Source organism: Frankliniella occidentalis, unplaced genomic scaffold (assembly GCF_000697945.3).
Source record: "Frankliniella occidentalis isolate FOCC.00 unplaced genomic scaffold, Focc_3.1 Scaffold33, whole genome shotgun sequence".
In the NCBI taxonomy this organism is placed as follows: domain Eukaryota; kingdom Metazoa; phylum Arthropoda; class Insecta; order Thysanoptera; family Thripidae; genus Frankliniella; species Frankliniella occidentalis.
Window position 1 is genome coordinate 494,606 of NW_026267163.1, and position 16,007 is coordinate 510,612.

Consider the following 16,007-nt stretch of genomic DNA (forward strand, 5'->3'; position numbering starts at 1 on the left):
TATATTAATTTTTGAATTGTTTTCCCCCTGTTTATTTTTAAGGTGTACACTGATACACTTTTCGAGCGAAGTACCCCTTGGCCACACCACCTCTACACCGAGGCCTACCCATGTACGCCGTGACGAACTTGCTCCTCTCGTTGGGTGGTATCCACTGGGCGGTCATGAAGTGCATGGCCGGCCAGCAGAAGCCCTGCCAGCAGAAGGACCACGTTCTTTAAAGCTCACGCTCACGCTCCGCGTGCTGTTCTCCGCAGGCGAGTCGACCACTCACCGCGATGAGCCCCTGGACGAGGCGCAGGGCGAGCAGGGCGCGGTAGTCCCAGTGCGACGCGGCGGGCACGAGCGCGCCCATGAGCCCCGGCACGGCGTTGCTCAGGCCGAACACGAGCTTGGTGCCGTAGCGCCGCGCCAGGATGCCGCCGGGCAGCTGCGTCATCCAGTGCAGCCAGAAGAAGGCCCCCAGCACGAGGCCCTGCTGGCGCTCGTCCCAGTCGAAGCGCGTCCACTGCAAAAGCGGGCGCAAGCACAGGTACCGCGGTGTGGTTGTGGTGTGTGTGGTGTCACAATGCGCATGGGGGGTTGGGGCGGTTAGAGGGACGACTACTCACCCCCTCGTCATCGGCGACCATGATCATGCTGGTGGGTGCGAGGCTGGCGTTGCCGACCGTCTGGTTGAGGAGGTCGGCGTCCTTGCGTATGGCCATGGTCCAGTTGCCGCCGCCGCCGCCCTCGCTCAGGCACTCGTCGCTGGCCTTGCCGCCCTTGGCCTTGGGGTGCTGCACCATGCCGACGATGGCGATGTTGATGTTGATGCGGACCATGTAGTTGACGGCGAAGCCGAAGAACACGAGCCACCACAGCACCCGCCGAGCAGTCATACATTCTTGACAGAGGGACATGTGGTCACAGAGGGAACGACCAGAGAGCACCTCGTCCTCATATCAGCCACCATCACCATGAATCACGTTGGAAACCTTTCCCGACAATTCTATCTTTATACACCTGCTTTACCCAAGGACAACGTTTTTCTCACGATGACATCATAGGGACGTACAAAATCACAAGTAATATGTCAAAAAATACAACTAAAAATGCATCACGGTCGGTAACCCTATTGTGATATCCGTGACGATTTCGTGAGTAACACGCCCTCTTCTGAATTATTGCCTCTCGTTTAAATTAAATATAAACTAGTAAAGAAACATTTTGAAGCGTGCAGCATCCCACTCACACGTGCCTCTGCGCCTTTCGCAGGATCAGCAAACTTGTCTACGGAACACAGACTGTAGAGTAAACATTGGACTGAGCCAGTGCCTTGATTATGTCACAAGGTTAATGTCACTCGTGTTAGACTTGATGTCGCATAGGCGCACTTGCCCATTTGCAGGCATCTCATTTTACCCCGAGTGAGTAGTTGAGTTCTGATTCGACGTCGATTTGCGGGTCAAAATCGAATCGATGTCAAATAGAATTTGACTACCATCGACCATTTATTGAAATTGCGACTGTCACTGGGACCGTTCAGGGATGCGTGCAACGGAACTCCGACAAACGACCACTCACGCTTTCCAACAGCACTCGATTATCAGAAGGACGGGGAGAGTTCTCGAGAGCAGAGGGTGAGGGACGATAAGGAAGCGCGCAGCGCGCCGTTCGTTCTCAACCCCGTGACTGGGTCACTTTGTCTCTCGTTTTCGCGGGCCAAAGACCCTCCCACCATTTTCTGTTCCTTTTGTGTGACATGTCATTGGTGTCAATGAAGTCCCTTCTCCAGACGCCTTTCATTCAGACGAATCGGACCAAGGTCAAATTGGTCCGGCTTGCCGTGTCCTTAGGCCTGACAGACCCCCCCCCCCCCATTTTCCCTCTTCTCCACGGTCTCCAAACTGCGCGTCAAACCGACAGCGTATCGTTGCCACCCCTACGCGCCGTAAAATGGTTTGGTTTGCGCCGAATTCCGCCCACTAAACTCCGCGCGCGAAACCACTTGATCCCAGCCGCGGAGTTTCACCCTTGGGAATTCCCCGCAGCGAATGACATTCCCCCTGCGCTGGATTTACCTGGAGTCTTTGCCATGTTCGGCTCGGCGGTGTCGCTGCCCCGGCGGCTCCGGGTGGCGTTGACGGCGTGGCCCGGTGCCGTGCAGGTGGCGGCGGTGCGCAAGTCCAACAGGGGTGTCCGCGAGGTGTCCGCGCCCAGGACTCATCCGCTCGCCGCCCCGCACGCCTCTGCACGCCGCGCCTCGTCGCCCGCCTGCAGCTCGCCAGGCCTTAGCCAGGCCGCCCGCTCACCACGGGAGCCCATCACCGTTACCACACCTTATCAGGGTAAACAGCACTTACCGTCGGGAGGCGAGAGGCATCTCCACGAGCGTTGAGCCCCCTGCCGCGGACGGGACACCGCTTATCACGGGGCTTCTTTTTATTTTTGATACCACGCGATGCTCTCACCTTCCACCCGCGAGGCCGCCGCGGTGACGCTGACGGCGCCTCGGCGCTGCAGGACAAGGATCCCCCTCATCTCTTCTCTGCTCTCCCACCACCACGCACACAGAGAAAGTAGTTGTTTGAATAACGCGGGGCTGCGGGGCCTGGTCCAAGGCTGGAAACATAACGGCATGCCAGCAGAGCCTCGCACCACGCACCAGGCAGGACACCAGGTTAAACTCCCGAGGTTTGGTGTTGGGAAGACGGACGACAATAATAGTGGAAAAACAAAAAACAGAGCGAGGTGTTGTGTGGAATCTGTTATTTGTCAAGATATTTTACAATTGGTGACTTATTCAACTGGAGAAGTCAGTCCGTTTAGTGCTTTTCTTAGTTTAGTTATAATTTGTCATTAATTTAATGTTAGTTCTCGCACAGTCGCACGCGTGATCTAAAAAAACATGACAGACGTAACCTCTCAACAACTTTGTTTTCGGCATATCTTCATTCTGACAAATTTTTTAGTTTGTCTTTTATTATTTAGGAGTGCTTTAGGAGCACCAGTTTCTGACCCATCCTTAACGGAATTGATAAAAAGTCAGAAGTGTGTGTTTCCTCCAGCTAATATAAATATTCCACTAAAATGCTCTAACTGGACACTGAACTCTCAAGTTGACAATATTGAGTTTGACTTGTGCGCTGCGTTGTTAGATTCAACAAACCGGCTTTGTCATCTTGTCACAAGAGACAAAAAATTTGGCGAGCGAGTAACTAATGCCTTGAATAATGAGGGCCTCCCATCCCTAGTATGTGAAGAAATGAATCTACTTGATCCCAACACAACAATGGTACAAGCAAAGAAATTTTATAAGAAAATGAAACCCAAGTACTGCAGTTCAATCTGCTGTGGCGTTGATGAGGTTGAAACCTCTGTACGAGAACCAGTTTGTCGATCCATTCAGTTTGCTCATCAACAAATTCGAACAGCTATTGCCCTTCAAAAATCACTGAATCTGCAAGGTATTGTTTCAAGCTCCAATTGATACTGACTTGTTTTTATCTATTTAGTATTTTAAAATCAATTACTTTTACATTTCAGAGCGCAATAAGAATGGAAGTCCGCCTGTAGCAAATGCAGGAACTGTTCTTGAAAAGAAACCAGCAGCAGTCGATGAGTCTCAAACATCTGTTGACTCCGGGTTATCTCATAAACCTAGTAAGCAAGTTAATCCAGAGGAATCTGCACGAAGTGATGGTAACAAACATCAATAAGAATATTGCTTGTTTGGAAAATTAAGAATAAATAATTATCCTGTTTTTTTCTTTTTTTTCTTTAGCCATGCAACCAAAGATTGATTCATTGAAAGGCACAACCTCCACTCAAGTTGTGTCAGGTCCTGTGAGTCCTAAAGCTGCTTCTAATAACACCAAACAGCCTCTCCCTGTACCTAATGTTGCTGAAGTTGGACCACCTGTTCATCACCAAGAATCTGGGGCTGGAAGAAGTAATGTTGAAAAATCGGAACCCCCTCAACAAAATCTGAATAAGCCTGGAATTTTCAAAGAGCAACCTGTGGATAAAAAGAATAAGCAATTGGACTTAAATGGTGCGCAAGGGGATGTATTAGGGAACAGCCCTGCTGAAACTGAAAGTGAAGGTCAACTTGAAGCGCAACCTGACCCCCAGGCTGACCCCCAGACTGACCCCCAGGCTGATCTTCAGCCTGCTGATCCCCAGCCTGCTGATCCCCAGCCTGCTGATCCCCAGCCTGCTGATCCCCAAGTTGATGCCCAAGCTGATGCTCAAACTTTTGCTCAGGGTGAAGCTCCCGCTGAAGATCCCCCAGAAGTTCCTGGTGAAACACAAGGAGAGCCTCAGAGCCCTTCTCTCACAGACAATGATGATGGAGCTGATGAGAATATGAGGCAATTTGAAGATGGTAATTATCTCCACAGCAAATATAAACTAGCTTTACACTGTTGAAAACTAGCTTTATACAAATAGAAATGTAGTTTCATATTTTTATCATTACTATAAAAGTATCCTCTTTTTTCTTTTATTTTTCTGCCCAAATTAGATGATGAAATTGGTCCTAAAGTGCAGGATACAAACAAAGATTTTGCTGAGAAATGTAAGTACTGTTCCTCAAATTTCACCTGATATATGATTTTATGGCCCTAAATCAATTGCTATTTTATTTCTTTCAGCTCCAATTGTTATTAAAAAATCTTCTGAAAGTAATGCACTTTTGCCCTCATCACAACAAAAAAATTCCCAAGGCCGAATGACAGGAGGTTTAAATTTTGAAGAAGCTGAAGACTCACATTTCTTTGCATACTTCATGACTTTGTCAGCTCTATGTATTCTTGGTTATCTTGTTTACCACAACAAGCGAAAGGTAAGGACCATATTAATTTACCTTCACATTACCTCCATCTGTTGCTTAAAACCAGTAGATCTTGTGAGACTTGAAGGTATTGATTGCCATGACATGTGTTGTCCTTACTATGATTTATTTTCACAATTTTCCTAGATTATTGCCATGGCTGTGGAAGGGAAGAAAGGAAGAAACTCTGGGAGACGTCGCCCAAATTCAGCAAGTTACCACAAGCTAGACAGTAATCTTGAAGAAGCAATGTCTTCTAACTTAGGGTCCACTAATTCTTATGTTATATATTAATACCTTGATTTAAAGTGAACTGTGATTTTAATTTTTAGCATAGACTCTTTAATATAGTCATCTTAGGGTGTGCATAAGTATCAGCCTGTGATTAGTATTAATCAAGAAAAACTTTTTGTGGAATTTGTCTTTTACTTATCACTTAATTTACCCAATGCAGTTGTTACTGTATTTGGTATTACAAAGGTTTAGACAACCCACCGTTCATGGCAGTAAAAGCAAAGCAAAATTGGTAAGGAATTAGTGGCTTCTTGATGTATGTGTTATGATTTGAGCTAGGTATTTGGACAAGCCTAGGCATAGGATTGACCAGACGAATTTGGTAATCTTAGTTGTAGCCTGACTGCTCTTAGATTCTGCCAGTTGGGTTTAGCTGACCCTCTGGTTAATAACTAAAATGCATCAGAACTGATAAAATATGATCCTTGGTTTTTTCTATGAAAAAAAAAGAACAAAAGTAAAACAGAAATGGAAGAAAGAGAAAGAAACTTAGATAAATAAACAAACAATACTGCTCACTGCGTCAGTTATGTTGCACTTCTAGTTTTAACCATAGTGTCAGCTACGCCCAACTTGCTAACCTGGGAACAGAGGCAAGTTAAAATAGGTCCAACCAGAGTAGAATTAGCAAATTAGCCTGATCAATTCTAGTTTTAGCTGTGGACCTCTCTCAAACCAATGCATGCATTTCTACCGGAAAAAAGAATGTGCTATAACAATTATGTACTAAAATATTTTGTGATATCTAATTTTTTTTTTTTTATATATATAAACTTTCATACAAATCAAATATGCTGTAAGACGAAGGAGTCATATCCACTTTTCTAAATGGAAAACATGCCAATAAATTCTGGTGCACAACTCTCTTGGTTCTGGGAAATATGCTATGTATTGCTTCTTTGTATGATGTATGTAGCCTTTCTTAATTTAATTGACTCGCAAATGATGTCAAAATAGCATTTACACCACAGATACAAAAGGAGGTGCTTGTGTTGTTTTTAGTATCTTTGTCAAAGACTGATAGTGAACCCTGGCCATGGTTATCAAGGTAATGGATCATTAATGTGCATATAGCTCTAAAAGGTATTGTTTTCTTTGTGGTGGTGAGCCTTTGTTTCCTTTTCTTCATTTCCTTTTCTTTCTATTTTCCTTTTTTTTTATGAGGAGAGGGGGGGAGCTTATATCTGTTAATCTACTTTGTCAAATAATTGCATTTCCATTAGTGCTTGAAGGGATCGCATTGTCTTTTGGTAGATCCTCTTAGAGCACTAGTGTAAACTACAAGATGTGTGGAAATATTTAGTTTGGCTCAAGAGGATTGAGAGTAAAAATATGATTGTGGAGTATGGCTAAGGAAAGATGCCAGTGACTTAAGTTGCAGAAATCATTGCAAAACTATATGCAGTGTGCTGCTTAAATTTTGTAAACTAAATTGAGGCTTGGCGCCAAAGGCAGAGTTTTATTCCTCAGCTAAGTCCTCCTCCCTCTCATTAAATTTTATTAATGACAAAAATTTTTGTTTTATCTTAGTATTCAAAGTAGAGTTGGTAATAACACATGGACTAAAATTTTCTGATAAATTTTCTGAATGAGTAAGTCCCAGCTTGCGTAGCTGACATGGTATGCCCGTGGTGTAAGTTTCTAAGATGGGATGAGAGCGAAGCGAGTTGTGGGTAGGTGGGAGGGTCTTTCTTTCTGTGATAGGCTTCTTTCTGTGAAGCCTACACCTTGTTAGATTTCACCGACCAGCTGGCTTTGCAACACAAATGCAGGCTGCCATACCCATTCAAACTGAAGGGAAACTTAAAAAAGAATTAGAAGTCAAATTTTAAAAATTAGTTTCAAGGTCAAACTTTTCCTAAAACATACTTCTAAATTTGGTGTCCCTAGGAGGCTACCCATTGGAACTATCACGAAAACTTGGTCCAGACCTTCCCTTTGGTACAAAATGATTTTAGTATCAGTTATGTATATACGTGCTGTAATATGTTGCCATTAAAATACATACCTAAGTAAATTTAAAAGATTCTGTTGAAAAGTTTTTTTATTGTACTTTTACAATTTGAAAAAGGTAAGCGCTAGGATATACTCTCCTCACCTCACCCTCTTCACTTATAATTAGATTCGATTGCTTTGATTATTATTTTTGTAAATCAAAAGGGCTGGTAATTTTTTAGTTCTTCCTGTGCACTCAATGTCTGAAATTAGTAAAATTATTTTCTAGGTATCTATCTATAAAAATATGAAGTAAAACTCAGATAGCACTTCAATAACTTCTAAATTATAAGAAAAGCATCAAAGAACTATGTCAAAAAATATAACAAATACTACAACATTAAACTCAACCATAGATTCATGGCCATAATAATAAGTTCTAAGACAACTTTAAAAATACTGATAGAAACATTAGATTCTTAAAATCTAATTTGGCACAAAAAACTGGGCATAATTTTAAAATAACTAAACCACTTCCTTCAATCATCAGGTAATTAAATGTCGACAGTTTTAGCAATCCCAACAAACGGTGGACAGCGAGACAATCTCATTCTCATGCAACTTTTGGATGGCGGGTCAATTCAGTTGAGCTTTTCCGCCTTCCCACATCACTGCTTTTCGGTTTAGTTAGCCTTTCAGGTAAACTTAAGTTATGACTGAGGTTATTAGTAATGTCACTACATATTTTATCAGACTTTAAAGTGTCCAGCATTGAATTATGACTAGTGTTTGTAGGTGTAATAAACCTGGGTCTTTTATCTTCAATATTTTCAATTTCATTGAGTCCACTGGAGAGTGACGTTTGAGTGCCTACTTCCCTTGCCTGCCTCAATAATGATACTGTAACATGTTTACTAGGCCCTGATGATATACCTGAGAGAGATGACTTAAGTCCTAAGCGAGAAATTTCTTGACTAAAGGAAGTAGATGATCCTTCTGACAAATCATCATCCTGCTCCACATCTATCTTGACAGAATTATTCCTATCTGGTGTTTTTCGCACCTCACTGCTATTTTTGAGAGTAGACTTAGACCTTGAAGATACTTCTATATTATTAACCTCACAGTCTTCATCACCATCAGAGGAGTTACTGTCATCGCTACAGGATACATCACCAGGGCACTCAGATTTCACCTTTGAATACTTTTTGCCAAGATGTGTCCTGGTTGCAACACCACAGTCTTTTTTGATGTCGCTTAAATTAGGAAGATCAATTTTATCTTCAAAATTTTTTACATTTGAAATTTTATCTTTGGATGTCACTAAGTTTTTCTTTTTAGAACTCTTTTTTTCTCTTTTCTTCTCATAATTTCCTTCAGCTGACCTTTTATCAGGAGATAACGAGCAGCTGCTGTCCAAGCTCGAGTCTCGACTCCTCCCTCCATTTTTTACTAGCTGCTGCCCACCATTAGACTTGCTGCTTCTACTCCCAGCTCCTTCAGTAGTTACTACACCAACCTGATCATAACTTTTAATGACAGATTTGTCTATGTTGACATTATCCGCTTCTTTGTTCTTTCTCAGTTCTGTTAATGCAATTCCATTACTAAGCTCTCCATTCTTTTCAAATGTTGGACCATTGGTCTGATGAGCTTGAGGAATGTCATCGTCTGTAACATCACTTGCTTCTCGGAATCCAAACATTCGAGCATGAAGGGAACTTGGGAGGATTTGATCATCATTCAACCCAGCATTTCCAGTTCTCCTTTTCAGATTCGGAAGGGATGGGATAGTTGGATTACCCATGGCTAGTGTGGAAAGTATCTGCAATTTTGAAGTTTGCTTGAAAATGTTTATCATTCAATGATAGCAAAATAAATACCTGACTAAATAATCACATCTTATTTACCTGTGCTCCAAGCTGGCTTTCTTGAGATGTGGTGCTGCCTCTTCTACTATAGAGTCCTATCCTACTGCGCTTACTTTGGTGTTTCTTTCTCTTATGTCTGGGTTTAACACGTCCCCCTTGAACTCCTAAGGAAGACATAGGGGGAACTGGAGTACACCCTGCTTTGCGACTGGCAGTGAATTCACCCAAAGCGGCAGACAACTGAGAATCAAGGCTCTGGCGCCGTGAGTCCAGAGACACTCTAAATTAAAAACAAAAAAATATCAATAGCAAAAAAAATATATTTAAAACTAGAAAAAATAGCTGAGACAAAGCAAACTAAGGAAAATACCTGCGAACACCATGGCTGAAATCAGAATATTGACTTGAAATAGACGCTGTGTTTGGTCCAATGAGTGCACCTCTACGAGTTACAAGCTTGGGAAGTGCAGCGGCCCATGTGGTGCTCATGTCCTGAGATGCACCACTGTTTAATTCAAAATTTAGTCCTGTAGAATAGAGAGGGATACAGATACAACTTTAAGCTAACAGGATAATTTTTCACAGATAGTTAATTTAAGCAATGCTATAAGGAAATGAATCTTACCAACTGGGTCATCATGGGTACTATGGAAGCTAATAGATATCCGACCAGCACGATTGAATGCCTGTCTTTGAGCGTACACCTGAGCAATCACTTTATGTTTCTTCATTTTTACAGGTTCATCATCATCTTGGTGAAACGATCTGTAATAGAATAAAGTATTACATAGCATCCATGTATAAGTTAAGTTGTGTAAAGGCATTGTTAAAACTTTCGAGAGAGGACAAAGTAGTAGAATTTGTCATATGGCTCACCTCTTAATGAATCTAATCCATGTATCAACAGTAGATGACGTCCACACCCAAGAGGACATAACTACACCTACAGTGAAAAGTGCTAAGATATGTAGTTGAACCATTGCAAGACTTGGTCTCACTTCCACACGACAATCACCATGCCCTGTTAAACCTACACCATCAGTCAAAACACCACCACTTCTCATGACTTTACATCTGGAATGAAGCATGACAAGATTATACATTAAAAGCTAACATACTTGGGGCAGAATGCAGGCGAATACTGGCTACGTCAGGAAGTTAGAATATCTCATCCGAGCCAGCCACCCTGAATAGGTATCGATCTGCACCCTTTAACCCCTGTAGGCGAATTCCCATCCAGTAGTCCCCTGACCCCCAGTCTGGCTCTAAATATACAATAGGTTTGTTTTAATTGTACAGTTAGAAAACCTAAAACAAATTGGTAATAGGTACTTACATAATAAAAGTGCGAAAGCTCTCTTTCCATGAGCGACGGTGTTGAAATTCATAAATATGGACCACAAAAGTTGCAACAACAAAAATAAAAGTAAACAAAGTAAAAAAGCCCATCCGCACAATAGTTTCTCTGATTTTGGCACTTGCTTTTTCAGAAATTATTTCATGACTGTTAATTTTCACTTTAATCAATGTGATGAGACCTATATAGACAGATGGATCATTATTAGTACTTGGAAAAATGGTAGATTTAAATCAGCAGCAAGACTAAACAAAGCTTCAAAATTGCTTGTGTGCTTACCTCTCAGTAGAAAATAGGCTCCAGCTGAGAAGAAAATAGCAACTGGTCCAAGGAGTAAACCTCCTCTTGCAGCGGGATTCATATAACCCACAAAACAAATCCCCATTTCACTGTTTGCATCTATTTCACCCATTGCCATGGTAGTTATTGTCAACACTAGAGGAAGCGACCAAGCAACTAGGTGGAAGTAAGCTCCTTTCTTGTCTATACGATCCTGGATTTTTCCTGACGAAAAACGTAAGATGATTTGTTACAATAAATGCTCTGACTCAAAATTCATATAAGGTAAGATAATGGAGAAAAAATAAAGAATGTTTAAACTAATTGACAACAGATCAAATTTTAGAAATTGATAAGAACCCAAGGAGCATTCTCAATCAGAAAATTGATACTGTACAATATACTATACAAATGGTATAAAATGAGACTTCATGCTAATGTAAGAAGCTGAACTAGACCAGTTTGAGCTGGCAATGCTTACCCAATGCTCGAAAACTTAGATGCCATGCATATGCTAGAATAACAAACCATACACATGCAGCCATCAAAGAATAATAAATCAAGACAAATACTATGACACATGATAGGTTTTCCCCAGCACTGAAACAAAAATAGTAATACCACATTGGAGGACAGCAAGGAAAAAAACACAAAAAAACAACAACATACAAACAAAAAAACGTAAGCTGAGGGCCCAATTTACAAACACAACACAGATACATTTACACAACGGATACAAAAAGTAATTTATCCCAATAAATACCTTGGCTCAGACATCCTTAGCGTACCATCCTTTCGGCACACAATACCCTCTCTTGCACCAGGTAAAAATTGGGCAAAAAATCCTACACAAACCACTAAAAAGCAACAATTGATGTAAAAAATGATCAAAGCTGGATATTTGTTAGCAGATCGCCAATCAATGAAAAATGAAGCCTGAAAATTAAAAGGGTTCAAGTAATATGAAAAGGATAGCTGGTTTCAAATGAGATTAGGTCAGATTAAATTGAGGGCCATTTGATTTGATAATGCATAACACATTTGTGAACTTACAATAGTGAAAAGATTTACTGCTGCACAAATACCACCAGCCCACGCAATCAACTCATGAATTTGTCTATGTTCATCAGGAGTAAACATAGGATTAGCACACTGCATTCCACAACCTTCAGTGCCTTCATAAAAAGCGGATGGGTTATCAGTTGGTACTAGTGGAGACAAGCACTCAGCAGTGGTGTTGAACCGTACGTCACGAGCATCATCCTAAAAGAAAGTAACATAGAAGAGTTAGAAACTATATCTTTGAGATAAATCACATCGGACCTGAGGTGCTGCTTACTTTACAATTAGCAGGAAACTTGTTGGTATCATCACAACGCAAGGGAGTTGTCCAGCCTCTCTCTAGCTCCAAAATTCTGCAGGGGCCTAGTGCCATCTTGCACAGTTCCTGGGGTGGAAGCTCCACTTCGTCTTTTTCACAGCGGGGCATGTATAACGCACACAGGAAGGGCTGAATGACAGCCCAGCATCTGGGTACGTGTTTCAAAGCTGTCCAAAACTGGAGTTTCTCTTGCATTTGCTCTTGAGTCAAGCCAACTAATTCAAGAGTGGTAGAGGAGTAAGGTAACTTGGCTCCAAGACACATTGTATTATTCATATGTTCACATTTTGCTTTACGACGACAGTGAGGTCCTTTCCCAGCTGGCAGAGGAAGGTTTGGATCACCAGGAGAGTAACGGTCCAAGAGGAACACAGGGTGATGCAGCAAAGATGGTTTTTCTTTAGAACGGTGGCGAAGTCCTAGGTCTCTTGTAGAACTTTCAGGCACCACAATTGTGTCATTAACTATCGTTGAAACTTGACTTTGAACTAACTTGGCCGAAACCAGAATAGCACAAAATGCATTGAAAAACAGCATTGTTGACAATGGATAGATTCCTGAGGAAAATATTTACATTCAAACTCAATCTGTAAACAAAGTGTGATTAAAAGATCATGGACGATCCTTTTCCAGAGAGTGGTTCAAAACGATAGGTATAGTACGTTTTATATCTTCCACACAGAAAATATAAAGAAGATACAATAGAACTTAAAAGGTTATCTTGTTAAAATAGGTGGCGTGCCTACCTAAAGATTCTTTCTTCTACGCACAGCAGAAAGCGGTCGTATTCCAACGGATCATAGTCTGCAAGTACACAATAGTTTGTGTTTGCACATGACATCTAAAAATCTACGTTTTGTGCTGAATTTAATCATCAAGCAATTAGAATATCACTACATCACAGCACAATCGTTCGAGAAGCAAACGCTTCTTGACCACCCACGAAGACCACCCAGACTCAGGGTGCCGGATCTGTTGTTGTTGTTTTCACGCATCAAGCTTGCTGGTTGTGTACTTTGCGATGCTCAAAATATGCAACTCATTTAATTGATTGCGTCGAGAAAGAATTGCACTATATAGTGGTTTTCAGAATGGTGTCTTTATTTTATGCAGTAATTTTTGTTTTATGAAATAAAGCTTCCAATGTTAGGGATGGGTTGCGACGATTCTGTGTCTCGATTTGTACTTTGCAGTTGGCAGTACCGGACATGGGTCCTTGGTCTACTTTCCCGCCTGTGCACGACATCGCTTAAATCTAGCTGCGTCCCAATACGTGTAGGCTTGAGAAAGGTGTAGGTGGGTGCTTGAGGTGGGTGCCTTGGGTATCGACACCACTCTTATCTAAGTCTGCTAGTATGAGATAAAATTTGAGAATTGGACCAATCACGGCCTCGATAGCGACTACAGCAGACATACGGTACTAGCAGACACATGCACCCAAGTGCACCCAAAACACCCACGTTTGACGCAGCTTCTGTACGTGCGAACTCAACCTCCAAACTCCAAACCAAATTCGTCAAAATCGCTTAAAATGCTTAGATTTGCACATATTATTCTCGAAATGGGACGTGTTCCGGCTTCATGTGGTACATTTTCTGAATCGGATTTTAGAGTAGATCACTATTTTGAATGGTATACTAACGTTCCTAAAATATTTTGTTCTACAGTCCAAGTTTATTGATTTTAATCGAATTTTCCATAGGTTTAAAGGTCGATTCGGCAGGGTCAAATCGTGACCAAAAATTTCGCAAAAAATCTGGGTATAACAGCCCGCCTGGGCTTGAGCCCGGATCACTAGAGCCCGATATGAGCCCGACATTTGCCCAGCCTGACGATTTGGAACCCAGGCCACTTCTTGGCGTCCTCATATCGGGCATTGGTTGGGCTAAACGAGTCCGGACCCGGACTCAGACACGGGTTGGGTTCATGTCCTTATACTCCAAAATCTGGAGTTAACTGCTCATCAAACTCTACACCAGTTGGTCAACAAGCATTTCAACATTTTAACAAAAGAACCACCATATAGCTCGGCGATCGTAACGGCTGCATAGGGCTGCGCAGGGCAGCAGCAGCTGCGTAGTGTCGATTATAGCGCTACGATGCTGTGATTCTGAACAGCACTACAAAACTACTTGGGACGGACGCACGGATGGGGCACGAAAGAGCATACTGCCGAACAAGATTCGATTCGTGCCACGACGTTTTAACCAATCTGCTGCTTTAACTGGTGAACTTTGAACTTTCCGCTTTAACTGGAACTCACAACTCTACGAGGGCAACAAGCTGCGTATCATCTGCTGAAAACGTAAACTTGATTTTTCTTTCTCGTGCGGGGCTGCCACATTAGCTGTTTTCTAGTTTTCGCGCGGTAAAACGTTATTCCGCTGGCCGTCGCTACGCTACGCTACGCCACGCCCCGCCGTCCTCTTGCGCTATCTATCGCGGACCAGACGGGGTAACAGCAGCTTTGCGCCGCGCTGCGAGCCCTGCCCAGAGGCACTGCTGCTGCCGCCACGCCTCGCCCCGGCGAATAGCCTGGGGGCGCGTTAACGGGCGGGAACGGCGCATAAAGTACTCCATCTGGGGGCGGGGCGGGAGGGGCGTGAGGGGGCGGTCCAGATCGGACTGATCTGCATGCTTCTCGCGGGGGCGTGCCATTGAACTGGAGGGGGGCACCCCGCCAGGTGGAGGGGAGGAAGGTGCACCGGGATGAAAAGAAGCGAAGCCGTTAGCGGCTCACGTGGGGGCCGCGGGGCCTCGGCACACTGGCCTGGTTCGCGTGTACTTTAGCAGAAACGTGCGTGGCGTAAGCGTGGTCTCCTCGAAGCGACGCGACGCACATCGCCAGAAAGGTTTGGAACATGATGAGGAAGAGAGTACACTCGGCGTGGCCCAGGCGTGGCCCTATACCCGGTGGCAACACGATTCACCCGACCGATACTTCAACCGAGGAGTTTTTCACACTCGCAAGTGCACAACTGCCGAGTTGCACACTTGAAAGTGTGCACGTACGGAGTTAAACACTTGCAGGCACTTAACTTGCAATTCCACACTTATTTCAAGTGTCAAGCAGTTGCACACTTTGTTTATCAGTGTCGGGTAAATCGTGCAGCCACCAATACAAAAGTACATAGGCCAATGTTGCTTGGATCAGGTACACTGTTCTCACAATTATTGAAATACGAAATACCCTCAAGTGAACAATGAGCTCCATGGAATTCAGAACATTTTTGTTTTTTTGAACCGTGATTCCCATTTTCTTCCCTGTACGATTATGGACGAGGCGACTTACTGTCTTACCATCGGCTACCGTGTACTGCGTAGGGTGTGCAATATGTCGAAAACTGGCATCTTTATTTTAATTTTCCGTGCGTACTCAGTGAGTTTGGGGCTCGAAGCTCGAGGGCTCGCACGGATTACCCTGCTGGTAGATAGGAAAGCAGGCCGGGGCGGAACTGGCAGCGGAGACATGTGTTACGACAAGTCAACATGGCGACACGCTGCCTCCCAGCAGATTCCTTTTTTCTCCACCCAACATGCATGGGCGACGCCTCGGTCCGCCTCCACCCCCGCAGTCCCGCACCCGACCACTTCCTGCTATCTCGGCCTCTCTCTTTCTGTGTCTCTCCGTCTTTACGTCTCCCCCCCCCCACTCTCTCTCTCTCTCAGCCAACCCTCACTGCGAATGCTGCTTATCTTCACCCAGTCCCACCCCATACCCCCCGCGCGCTCTCCTCCTACGCCAACCTCACTTTTGGTTTGGCTTCAGGAATTCCCTTTGATTCGCAAATCCCTAAATCGGAGCCTAGACTCCGCTCGTCGAGCTTCGTATGCATTGCAAGCATACTATACGGCCGTACGGCTCCTCCGATGTCCCACGCTCCCACTTCCCCGCGCTCGCCCTCCAACATTTTGCACCCCTTCCACTCCACATGCGAGGTGCAGCTCGTCTTATTATTCTATTTATCGCCTGCCACAGCATATCTCCAAAATATCCTGTATGAAAAATAGATACTTTGATTGCTGAGCGGGGTGGACGGAACGAAACGCATTAATCTTAGCATTATTCATTTT

The 16,007-nt window shown here is 43.6% G+C and overlaps 3 protein-coding genes across 6 annotated transcripts; 1 reads left to right on the forward strand and 2 right to left on the reverse strand.

Annotated features, from left to right (window-relative positions):
* LOC127749116 (sialin-like) lies at positions 1-2,487 on the reverse strand. Of its 2 annotated transcripts, none has more exons than XM_052265941.1 (5): positions 2,346-2,487; positions 2,064-2,256; positions 612-886; positions 275-508; positions 1-193 (listed from the first exon to the last, which is right to left on the reverse strand). In XM_052265941.1, exons 2-5 carry the CDS (start codon positions 2,077-2,079, stop codon positions 38-40), a joined length of 681 nt encoding a protein of 226 aa, XP_052121901.1. In that variant the 5' UTR covers positions 2,080-2,256; positions 2,346-2,487; the 3' UTR covers positions 1-37. The 2 variants fall into 2 exon arrangements, with proteins under 2 accessions (XP_052121901.1, XP_052121903.1); XM_052265943.1 differs by having other exon boundaries at positions 2,064-2,272; positions 2,346-2,478.
* Positions 2,488-2,532: 45 nt separating this feature from the next.
* LOC113208396 (trans-Golgi network integral membrane protein 2) lies at positions 2,533-7,134 on the forward strand. 2 transcript variants are annotated; one of them, XM_026425355.2, is made up of 6 exons: positions 2,533-3,449; positions 3,529-3,684; positions 3,767-4,369; positions 4,508-4,561; positions 4,638-4,828; positions 4,964-7,134. In XM_026425355.2, the coding sequence occupies exons 1-6, from the start codon at positions 2,891-2,893 to the stop codon at positions 5,108-5,110; spliced, it is 1,710 nt and encodes a 569-aa protein (XP_026281140.1). In that variant the 5' UTR covers positions 2,533-2,890; the 3' UTR covers positions 5,111-7,134. The 2 variants fall into 2 exon arrangements, with proteins under 2 accessions (XP_026281140.1, XP_052121900.1); XM_052265940.1 differs by having other exon boundaries at positions 3,529-3,645.
* A 2-nt stretch (positions 7,135-7,136) lies between these two features.
* LOC113208395 (smoothened homolog) lies at positions 7,137-12,917 on the reverse strand. Of its 2 annotated transcripts, none has more exons than XM_026425354.2 (12): positions 12,680-12,917; positions 11,892-12,490; positions 11,606-11,815; positions 11,316-11,488; positions 11,034-11,152; positions 10,553-10,777; positions 10,253-10,454; positions 9,793-9,990; positions 9,542-9,681; positions 9,287-9,443; positions 8,956-9,196; positions 7,137-8,870 (listed from the first exon to the last, which is right to left on the reverse strand). In XM_026425354.2, exons 2-12 carry the CDS (start codon positions 12,468-12,470, stop codon positions 7,659-7,661), a joined length of 3,456 nt encoding a protein of 1,151 aa, XP_026281139.1. In that variant the 5' UTR covers positions 12,471-12,490; positions 12,680-12,917; the 3' UTR covers positions 7,137-7,658. The 2 variants fall into 2 exon arrangements, with proteins under 2 accessions (XP_026281139.1, XP_026281138.1); XM_026425353.2 differs by having other exon boundaries at positions 11,892-12,520.
* Positions 12,918-16,007: the final 3,090 nt, after the last annotated feature.

What these genes read in the sequence shown, in the direction of transcription:
- LOC113208395 (XM_026425354.2), bottom strand. Translation starts at nt 12,470, where the DNA reads ATGCTGTTTTTCAATGCATTTTGTGCTATTCTGGTTTCGGCCAAGTTA. An exon ending in CAGTAAATCTTTTCACTATT is followed by an intron (nt 11,489 to 11,605) that starts GTAAGTTCACAA and finishes TTTAATTTTCAG; the next exon opens with GCTTCATTTTTCATTGATTG. An exon ending in AGCCTATTTTCTACTGAGAG is followed by an intron (nt 10,455 to 10,552) that starts GTAAGCACACAA and finishes CTGTCTATATAG; the next exon opens with GTCTCATCACATTGATTAAA.
- LOC113208396 (XM_026425355.2), top strand. Translation starts at nt 2,891, where the DNA reads ATGACAGACGTAACCTCTCAACAACTTTGTTTTCGGCATATCTTCATT. An exon ending in CAAAGATTTTGCTGAGAAAT is followed by an intron (nt 4,562 to 4,637) that starts GTAAGTACTGTT and finishes TATTTCTTTCAG; the next exon opens with CTCCAATTGTTATTAAAAAA. An exon ending in TTTACCACAACAAGCGAAAG is followed by an intron (nt 4,829 to 4,963) that starts GTAAGGACCATA and finishes CAATTTTCCTAG; the next exon opens with ATTATTGCCATGGCTGTGGA.
- LOC127749116 (XM_052265941.1), bottom strand. An exon ending in TGGTCGCCGATGACGAGGGG is followed by an intron (nt 509 to 611) that starts GTGAGTAGTCGT and finishes CCGCTTTTGCAG; the next exon opens with TGGACGCGCTTCGACTGGGA. An exon ending in TCGTCCAGGGGCTCATCGCG is followed by an intron (nt 194 to 274) that starts GTGAGTGGTCGA and finishes TTCTGCTGGCAG; the next exon opens with GGCTTCTGCTGGCCGGCCAT.